Raw genomic sequence first — 11,304 nt, 5'->3', positions numbered from 1 at the left:
AAAGTTCTAGTATCATCAACTCTCCATTTATCAGCAACAAGACGCACAATATTTCCAATCAAAATTATGTTTCGCATGCAACAGTTGAAAATGCAATCATTGCACGCTTAGTATGCAAGAGATGCTGGTTTCAGACTGTAAACAAATAAGTCTTGATCTTGTCTAGAAGCTGTGCTCTCTTCAAACACGCCTGAGTGTGTGTGTGGAGCTGTAGATCACACAGTGGTTCATACAGAGAAGAGCAGAGAGAGACTGTGATGCAATATTCATGCTCTTCACTTCAGTCTTCTCAGAAGCGGGTTTGTGCAGAGACTGAGTTGTTATGGATACGGCAACTCCCTGGTCGTTATGGATACAGTCGCTCATGGGAGGTCTGCGGCCCAAAAAACAAACTCACCCCCTGCTGTTTTGTTTCCCCACCATGGCAACGGTGTCCGTAGTGACAGGACAGAAGAAGACCTACATATAGAGACCTACATCAAGGCTGAGGGAAGAGAAGACGACGAGCACTGAAATCATCATCTGAATAGAGACACAACAATAGGAATAACTGAAAGAAAGAAATGTAGGTATGTTTCGTTTCTCAAATGTGTCTCAAGAAAGCAATGAGGTTAAAAGCATAGCAAATGACTTTTGCTGAAGTTCTCAGATGTTTCAGAGAAGAAAAGGACCCGTGAAATCGCACATATCTCTCCTCGGGAGTTTCAGAAGAGATCAGTGTCTCGAACAGTGCTCGATCTCACTATGAACTCAAACATTAAATGATCTGAGCTGTTATCTTCAAAACTCATTTGTGTCCATTTTCATTTCTCATCAATTTTAGGAGAAACATATGGAAGCTTGTTTCCACAGGAATAAAAAAATAAAAAAATTGCAACATTTTAATTCACAATTATAACTATTTTTCTTGCAATTCTGAGTTTGTCTCAAATTCAGTCTTTTTTTCAGAATTTATTGATAAAGTCAGAATTCAGAGAAAAAAGCCAGAATTGCAAAACAAACTCGAGATATAAACACAGAACTGCGAGACGTAAAGTCAACTGAGATATATAAACTCAGAACTGCAAGGTGTAAAGTCAATTGCAAAATATAAATCAAAAATTGCGAGATGTCAAGTCAGAATTGCGATTTGTAAACTCAAAATTGTGATATAGTCAAATGCGATATGTAAAGTCAGAATTGCGAGTTGTAAACTCTGAATTGTGAGATGCAAATTCAGAATTGCAATTTGTAAAGTCAACTGCGATATATAAACTTTGAATTGCAAGATGTAAATTCAGAACTGCGAGATGTAAAAGTGGAATTGTGAGTTGCAAACTCAAAATTGCGAGGTGTGAAGTCAATTGCAATATACAGTATAAATTCAGAATTGCAAGATTTAAAGTTGGAATTGTGAGATGTAAAGTCAACTGCAATTTATAAACTGAATTGAGAGATGTTAAGTCAGAATTGCAAGTTGTAAAGTCAATTGCGATATATAAACTTTGAATTGCAACAAGTAAAGTCAGAACTGTGAGATGTAAAGTAGAAAATGCGAGATGTAAAATCTGAATTGTGAGCTGCAAACTCAAAATTGCGAGGTCTAAAGTCAGAATTTAAAGTTGTAAAGTCAATTGCAATATATAAACTCAGAATTGCAAGATTTAAAGTCAGAATTGTGAGACGTAAAGTCAGAAACTTTTTTAAACTTCTGACCTGACATCTCATAATTCTGAAAAATAGTTGAATAGTGAAAAATAGCAGAATTGTGAGATAGAAAGTTCTGTTTACCTTTTAATTTTTTCATTCCGTGGCAGAAACAAGCTTACAGAGAAACATCTGAGTCAAAGTTAAATGAAAAGCAGCATCTGAGAAATATCATTCTCCTCTGGGCAGTCCAGGCGATGCAGTGTTTTAAACAGAAAGAAAAGAAAGCTGTTTGTTTTTTTGTACAAGGTTAATATGTTTATCCGACTGTCTCACATTGCATTGAACTGTACATATTCTTCAGACGCAGTCTTTACATTTTGACCATGGGTCTTTGCATGCACTACAAAAGGCCGACAAACGACTCCACAATACATGTTCAAAACTCCAATCACTGAAACATAAAAACACTCCAGATTCACAGTCTGCACAGAGTGGACATACAGATACACCGTGGGACTGACAACGAGACTCTTCAAGAGACACAAAAATACAAGTTCTAAGTTCAAAAATATATATATACCTTTACATTTTTGTCATATAGATTTGAAATGGTGCCCTGACTTCTTAAAGCAGCAGATAATATTAACATGAAGAATACTATCCTCTTAAGTTCTGTGGGTGGTGGAAAAACACACCTACACACACACACACACGACCTGTCAAGAACACATCCAGCTCACATTTAACCCAAACTTCAAAAAATTATATTTTGCATACAGAAAATGATGCCTATTTTTTATATATACACCACTAAGTGACCATTTTTGTTAGACTTCATTTTCTTTATGCAAAAATTAATTTATTAGTTTTCTTTTGATTTGGCAGTGAAATGTGACCTGGACATGTTCTTGGCAGGTTTCATGAGATGCGCACACACACATACACACACACACACACACACACACACACTCTGATGTGACAGCTCTAATCTCTCCATGGCTGAAGGAAAAGAAAGGTTCTAATTAGAGCGAAGGTGTCCGTGCCGCGCGCGTTTTCAGAGGCTCTGCAGCGGCGTCTGTCACGGACTGAACTGAAATCACAGTGTGAATCGGTGCAGCTTTGTTTCACATCATTATTGCACATCACATCTGATTGTTGCACTGGGCGAATTTTCCAGGAAACGGGGATGAGAAAGAGAACTGCGAGAAATCAACACACATTCAAAGACCGCGTGACATTCAAACGACGAGGTTTTGTGGCTTCGTATCTGCTCATTTACAGTAAAAATCTGACAAAATTACCTTTATAGGAGATGTACACATTAAAAATACACATTTTAGGTTTAAATGTGAAAGTTCCTTCAAATATTTTAGCTTGATATGCAGCTTGTTTTTTTTGGGGGACAAAGTTGGGGTCAACACAGCTGTGCAAACGAAAGCATAGTGGTTTTTTAAAAATGTAAAAGAAGCTTTTAAGCCATTTAACGAGGTCAGCCAAAAGATTTGCTTAAAATGTCCATTCCCTCAGGCCATCCAAGATGTAGATGAGTTTGTTTCTTCATCAGATTTGAAGAAATGCAGCATTGCATCACTTGCTCACCAATGGATGTGAATGGGTGCTGTCAGAATGAGAGTCCAAACAACTGATAAAAACATCACAATAAACCACAAGCACACCACTCAATTAACAGAAGCCAAAAACTGTGTTTGTAAGAAAACAAATTTAACTTCAAACAGCTGCTTCCAGCTAAAATATGAGTACTTTTAGCTTCCTCTGGTGAAGAAGTCCATCTTCTGTTGTCTCTCACATCAAAACCCACCCACATATTTATTTAGAGCTGTTTTGGCTTGTAAATGGTACTTGAAACAGTCTCTCCTGATTCAGACCAGACCACTTTTTCACTGGAAAAAGCCATATTATGAATAGAAGACTTTAAAAAGTTTAAACTGATGGATTTGTTTCTTACAAACACACAAGATGTTAAATGTTTGACTGGAGTGGTATTGATTACTTGTGGATTATTGTGATGTTTTTATCAGCTGTTCGGACTCTCGTTCTGACGGCACCCATTCACATCCATTGGTGAGCAAGTGATGCAATGCTGCACTTCGCCAAGCCTGGTGATGAGACAAACTCATCTACACCTTGGATGGGGGAGTAAATGTTCATTTTTGGCTGAACTATTCCTTTAAGTGTCCCATTTGAGATCAGCATCCCACATACAAACACTCACACACACAGACAACAATGAATCCACCAGAGATACTAGAGCAAATAAAAGCATAAATGACTGAAGGTCACATTTATTAAACTTATCATGTTTACTCTCTCTCTACTCTGTAGTTTAGTATAGTCGATACACTAATACTTCATTTTTAAACACTTGTGCCTCTACACATCTTAATACACTTATTGCAACGACAGAGGCCTTGGAAGGGGGTTCGAGGGGGTGTTTGATTTGCTACCTGACACAGAGGGGAAGCCACAGGTGGATGTGTGTCCTTTATACAGATGCGACATTTAAACGGAGAGCCGACTCGTTTTTAAACAGGAAACTGGCTGCAGTCTGTATCCACACAGAAAAAACGGGAAACTCCACAGGTCGTGAGCAGTCCGATCGATCCGCAAGTGAGCGTCCGCTTTCGGAACCGTCCGATCACAGGCTTATTCTATTCCAGACTGTCCAATCCAATTCATCAAATCCATCTGAGTCTCTGCTGGCCCCGCCTTCCCCGTCTCTGGCCGATATAAACTGTACGTCAGCCAGAGGTGATACAGTAGCTGCAAACGTCACAAAAGCGTCAACAATTGCCATTTCTTGATCTTCTTCAAAAAATAAACAGTTTTAGACATTATATATTGCACGTCTTAACAGGTGAATCTCATGAATAATATCTGGGTCAAATTTCAGCCGAAAATAAAAATAAATATTTATATTTTGCATGAATAAAAAGGGAAAGTAACCAGGTCTATTAAGATCTGCATGTGAATTTTGGCAATTTTTTTGTACTGAATATATGTTAATAAAATAAATACAATAAAATCATTGTGCATTAAGATTTTATGCATTACAGTTAATTTCTACGTTTAGGCAAATGTGCCTTATTGTCATTAACATAATAGGTTAATTTTGCATTATGCAAAATATAATTCATTTTTTATGCATTCATTTATCAGTATTGTGTTCATATAATCACACAAAAGCCTCAGTATTTGCCATTTGATATTAAAGAAAAAAGATAAAATATTGCATCTTTCACTCTAAAAAAATAAATATTTTACATGAGTAAAAGGAGAAACTGCATTTATATAATGTATTTTGACAGTATTTTTTATATTTAATTTACATAAATAAAAAAACATAAATAATGTGCTTACTTGTCATTAACATAATGACTCTTTAACAGGTAAATCCAATAAATGCTGTCAAGCAAATGTCTGGGCAAAATAGCATGAATAAAAAGGAAATTAAATTTGCATTGAGATTATTTTGACAGTATTTTTATACTGAGTTTTGAATCAGTGTGTCCAGAAAGTAACAAAAAACAGATTTAATGCATTACAGTAAACTTCGACTTCAAAGAAAATATGCTTATGACAATGCAAATTTCTATTTTGTCTTTTAAATTTTGGGACGAAATGTGACATGGATATTTCTTTGCGAGATTCACCTTAACATCATATTTCTCTAAACACACACACGCACACATATATTTTACAGATTATCAGTGATTTACAGCCACGCTTACAGGACGTGCACAGTGAGCAAACAGCGTGTGCGGTTGCGTGTCTGTTCAGGTAACACACTGCACACAGGGTGTGGACACAAAGTGCTAAATGAAGTTTATGCCGAGGATGCGTGACACAAAATCTCCCTACAGCAGTTGCTTAGCAACCGTCCCTTCCAGATTCACTCACATGATGCTCAGGACAATCTCCGAATTACATCATGAGCTGCAAACACACACGGCACATGTGAATTACACACAAGTCAGAGGATGCAGATGAATGACTCGGGTGACGTGAGCTGTCCGTCTGCAGTTAATAATGAACGATGGAATACTTTCAAGCAGACCATGTGTTCAATTAGTTATGACTATGAATGTTTCTGCAAGCATGAAAATAAATATATGACTCATTGATGCATCTACAGTTTACATCAACAGAATGAGATCAAATCAACATGAGATCCAAACTCCTAAACACACATTCCTGTGCACAGTTCATAAAAATGTATTTAATTATTTAATTTAAACAGCTGACTCTAATTAGGTACATGTAAGTAATGTCTGCTTTCATTTTCTGTAGGCAAAATTTATTTTCATCATTTATTCTTTTGATTTTGAGAAGAATTTAGAAACGTAGAAATACAGAAATTAATTTTATGCATTGATTTCTACATTCAACATTCAAGTTTCTATAGGTTTAATTTTTTGCAAAATATAATTAAATGTTTTTTTTCTGACATTTGGAAGAAAAAAAATTATACCCCAATTATAAACCTGTTAAAACTATGTAGACATATCAAAAAATAAATAAATAAATAAAAATTAAAATAGAAAAGACTAAATAAGAACCAATTAATAAAAACTATTATTTCTGTATCTATAAAGTAAAAGCTAAATGGAAATAATAAAAACTATATAAATATATTAAATAAAATAAAAATGACAAAAACAAAAATACTCCAAAAACTAAAATTAAAATGGAAAATAAATAAAAAAATAATAATTCAAAATATGAATAAAAAGTATAATATTATCTCAATGAAACTTAATTAAACTGAAAACTGAAATAAAACCTACATTTAAACTGAAATAAAATTAATACAACTTCTTTTAGACATTTCTAAAAGAAATACTAAAAATGAAAAAATGTACTAAAATAAAAATAAAGCTAAAAAATACTAATTAAACTATAATAGTATCTGAATGATATTAAGAAACATTGATTTCTGTAAGTAAAACACGTACTTATTTTGCACAGTTAGACCAGGAAGGTGTTTTTAGGAGTAAATGTGGTGAGATTTAAAGTGAGCTGTAATTTGAGAAATAATCAAATGCAGTAGCTGCATAAAAGCGTTTCATGTTGACTTGAAGTGTTTTCTATAAATAGTCCTTAAGAATCAGCAGCATCTGAGAGCGATCAGATCAGGTTTGGCCAATCAGAGTCATTCTCTCTCCCCAGTGACATCACACAGCACGAGAGCGTATGTTACCTGTGAGTCTCGCAAGTCTCGTCTCCCTTTAAGACCGAACGTTCCCCTCTGCTCGCGTGAACCTCGTGAACACAACCTCTGAGCAGTTATCTGTGTGTACAACCAGTGCAACGATGCCGCTTCAGTACAGACACAAAACATGCGTCCAACGCAAACCAGCAGTCCTTCACTCGCAGACGCAGACAGAGCGGCCCATGCAACACTTAAAGTATACAGACAGACAGAAAGTTCACAGACACGCCAGCTTGTCCTTCGCTAATCACATCTGCTTCTGATCGCGCTTATGGTCAAATTAGATACCTGAACTCTTCCTGAATAAATGGTTAATTAAAGAAAATCACATTAAATGGGGAGAGCTCACAATAAAGAAAATGAAGCCAGTTTTTAGATCCATTAATATTTTTTGCATTGTGACATTATTGTCATGACAATTAAACATAGTTTCCTTCCAAATTTTTTACACATAAATAAAACGTACGTTCTAATAATAAAAATAACTTGATTTAATAATATTATATAATAATACTACTGTTATTTATTATACACATACTTTAAATTTAATGCATCATGGTAGTCATTTATGTAAAAAAAATATATTACTGTAATACAATAAATATTTAAAATTAAAATTGTGAAATAACTGGTAGTAATGTGGGAAAAAGCCTCATTTTCATTACTGTAATACAATATACATTTCAGATTTAAATTATGAAATAATTATGCATCATAGTAGTAATTTATGTAAAATAAAAGTCTCATTCTGTAATATATTCAAATTGAAATTAAAGTTAGGTATTGTAAAAAAAAAAAACCCTCTTTACTGTAACATAAATAAATAAATTAATATGTTATATAAATAAGAATTAAAAAATGAAATTATGCATTATGGTGGCAATTTACATTTTAAAATACACCTTTTTTATTTAAAAATTACATTTTAATTCCTTTTTTAAATGTATTTTTTAAAAATTTAGATGATAAAGTTATTATGCATTATGATAATAACTGATGCAAAAATGTAAAATCTAATTTTCATTACTATAATACAATACATATTTCTAATTTAAATTGTGAAGTAATTTATGGAATTGAATATCTTTTATAATATACTAAAATGATATTCTAGAAAGAATAATCACTAAGAATAATGGGAATAATTACCAAGAAAACACCTTTTTACAGTATTAATAATTGATTTAAATTGAAATGTCACAATGCAAAACAAAAGTCCTAAAAACAGACTTAATTTTCATTATGCAAAATATAATTTTTGTATTATGATTTTGTGCGATTCACCACAATTTTTACTTTCGATATACTTTCTAATAGCACTCTATATATAAGTATGTACAGTACATCATAACTGCTAGATAACATATAGCCCTGCCCACAGTAGGCAGGGTCTTTGGGCGTTAGTGGGCGTAGCCTCAGCAGATGGGCGGGACAGGGGAGTGGTTTGGCGAGCTGTAGGACGAGGTCACTGGAGAGATACGCAGAGAGCCTTAAGACGTGAGAGAGAGAAACGCAACATGAAGAGCACAAACACAAGACATGTGAGACATGAGACATGAGACATGCGTACGCAAACACACAAACACACCACGTCACATTCACTGCGTCCAGCCATCAGAATGATCAGAATAACGTCTGGAAGATTCATTAGAGACAATTTTGGCTTGTTTTGGTGTTTTATTTTGATGGCTGAACGCGGTTTGTGTATAAATCATGTGTTCGGTGATTGTGAGAAACTGCTTAATGATCAAAGCATATCCTTTTTCTAAACAAATTACTATGATAACGACTGTCTCAGAAGACTAAAACACAGTCCAATTATGATGAAGATGATCATGGGGATGATGATGATGATGATGATGATGATGATGATGATCGAAAAGGTATGAATTAAATTCAACACAAATATTTCAAAAAAAGCCAGTCTGGATGGAAATGCCAACTAGAACTGTACAAAACTCCCACAAAGCATCTCATTTCTGAGTCTATATATAATTGAATCAAATATATTGTTAATTATATTATAATAATTAATTAATAATTAATTAATTTATGTTTATTTTAAAAAGTATATAGGCCCTGTAATACATATTATTATAGCTTGACATATACAGCCATAGAGCAATAATAAGTAGGTTTTACGTTTTGTTTGTAACCTTCTAATGGCCCTTTGCTCTGCTTGTGTTGAGGGAAGGCAGGCTGTGACAGAGCTTGACCTTACAAACACGGCCCCGGCGGGCGGCTGCCGCACGTTTAACCTCCCAGTAGGGTTATTAGCCTAGCGTTTGTGTCTGTCAAACAGTACGGCCGTGTGGCCTCAGGCGCCGACTCAACATCTGCCTGGTTACGGGTCACACTGGTTAATAGTTCAGTCACAACAGCGAAAGCAATGCAACATGCAAATCGTAAAATGCAAGGATGCATGGTTAGGAAAGCAAAATAACAGGAGAAGAGTAAGGAGAAGATTTTTAAATTTTATTTAATTATGCATCCTGGTTAAAAAAACAAAAAACAAACTAATTTTAAAACCTATTTAAAATTTTAATTATGCATCATGATAGTAATTCATGTAAAAAAATAAATTTTGATTACTGTAATACGATTCATATTTAAAATTTTAATTGTAAAGTAATTATGCATTACGTAGTAATTTATGTTTTGAAAAAATCTTATTCTCATTACTGTAACACAATATACATTTAAAATTGAAATTGTGAAATAAATATGTATTATGGTAGTCATTAATGTTAAAAAATCTTGTTTGTTATTACAGTAATATAATATATTTTTAAAATTTAATTGTGAAACAATTATCCATTATGGTACTCATTTATGTAAAAAAATCCCAGTACTATAATATAATATATTTAAGCTGTGAAACTGTGCATAATAGTAGTAATTAATGTAAAAAAACAAACAAAAAAAAAAAAACTACATTCAATTACTGTAATACAATATATATTTAAAATTTAAATTATGAAAAGTATGCATTATGGTAGTAATTTATGTAAAAATAAATTTGCAAAAATTACTGTAATATAATATTAGTAATATAGTAATATATAATAGTAATACAGTATTTAAAGTTGTCCATAATAGTAGCAATTATTGTAAAAAAAATGTACATTAAAAAAAAACTGTCATTTTCACGATTGTAAAACTATATATATATATATATATATTCACAATTTAAATTGTAAAGTTATTATGCATTATGGTAGCAATTTATGTAAAAAAAATCTACATTGATTATTGTAATACAATGTTTATTTAAATTTTAACAATATATATATATATATATATTAACAATTTAAATTGTGAAAAATTATGCATCATGGTAGTAATTTATGTAAAAAAAATGTGGAAAAAAAAAAAAAGAAAGAAAAAGAGAAAAAAAAGCAGTAATGAATTCTGAACAGACTAGCACTGGCAATGACCAACATAAACCTCAGAGTTTTTTTTTTTTTTTTTTTTTTGGTGTGAACAGTTAAAGCCTTCATTTCCGTCCATGAGTGAATGTCGATGTTAATGGATGAATGGATGGCAGATATTTAATAATAAAGGATGAAACGGGTTCAGATGGGTTTTGATTGGCTGTATATATGCTGATGCGATGAACGAAGTGCTGTGATTGGTCGATCAGGTACCTGTTTTGCGAATGGCTGCGTCTGCTGTGCAGGTGTAGTCGCTGGCGGCCAACAGGAAGCAGGTTCCTTCGGTGTGACGGTCCTGTTCGCGCGTGCTGGAGTGCCGCATGGGTATCCGCTCCTCCGGAGACATGGTGATGTCACTTCCTGCGCTGCAGTCGCCAGACAGCACTGGTGGGAAACGGTGAGAAACAACAGCTGCTTTATTTGGGACGTAGACCGGCTAGAGACAAGAGGTGAGAGGTCAATCACAGGACCGAAATAGGAGCGAAACTGGGTCGAACGAGCGAGTCAACGGAAGCAGAGATGTAACCGTGTGTCCCGAACAAGGAGAGTGGGACGAAACTAATGATCCCCACGAGGAAAACAGCTTTAAAAGATCCTGAATAATGTATTAATGAAAACATAACAACACAGACAGACTTCTGTGAGGGAGGAGACAGAAAATATGTTTCACTCAGAAGTCAAATGGAAATTATGCATCACTAGGTTTTGGAAAAGAGCTGGGATATGAAAGAAACAGCTTTAAATGTATAATATCTCATGACAATACTCATTTTAGAACTTTTTTTGTCATTTGTATGATCCATCCATTTGTAACATCCATCACAGTGTGTTACTGTAAATAAAATATGCATTTAAATTAGCATTTTTGCACTTCTCAATCGATCACGAACAGTGTTATTTTAATATGTATATACTATTATAGAATTTATTCATAATTTTTATTAGCTTTTATTTTTATATTTTCAGGTTGCATCGTAAGTTCAGTCATTTTGTAATCATTTTTGGCTTTAA

At 33.7% G+C, this 11,304-nt stretch overlaps 1 protein-coding gene across 2 annotated transcripts in view; it reads right to left on the bottom strand.

The window, feature by feature from the left end:
- Positions 1–3,717: 3,717 nt before the first annotated feature.
- The window catches only part of kcnc2 (potassium voltage-gated channel, Shaw-related subfamily, member 2), a 44,744-nt gene continuing 37,157 nt past the window's right edge, over positions 3,718–11,304 (bottom strand). The window contains exons 3-5 of one of the 2 annotated variants that reach the window (XM_051108550.1): positions 10,507–10,677; positions 6,848–6,937; positions 4,297–4,410 (exon numbers count right to left, since the gene is read on the bottom strand). In XM_051108550.1, coding sequence (XP_050964507.1) covers positions 6,876–6,937; positions 10,507–10,677 — 233 coding nt within the window. In that variant the 3' untranslated portion in view covers positions 4,297–4,410; positions 6,848–6,875. Of the gene's footprint in view, positions 4,411–6,847; positions 6,938–10,506; positions 10,678–11,304 lie in introns of both variants that reach the window. The other variant, XM_051108549.1, reaches the window with a different exon arrangement.

This window comes from Labeo rohita, chromosome 4 (genome assembly GCF_022985175.1).
Source record: "Labeo rohita strain BAU-BD-2019 chromosome 4, IGBB_LRoh.1.0, whole genome shotgun sequence".
NCBI lineage: Eukaryota > Metazoa > Chordata > Actinopteri > Cypriniformes > Cyprinidae > Labeo > Labeo rohita.
Note: the sequence above shows the minus strand (reverse complement) of the source record. Positions and strands in the feature narration are given on the sequence as shown.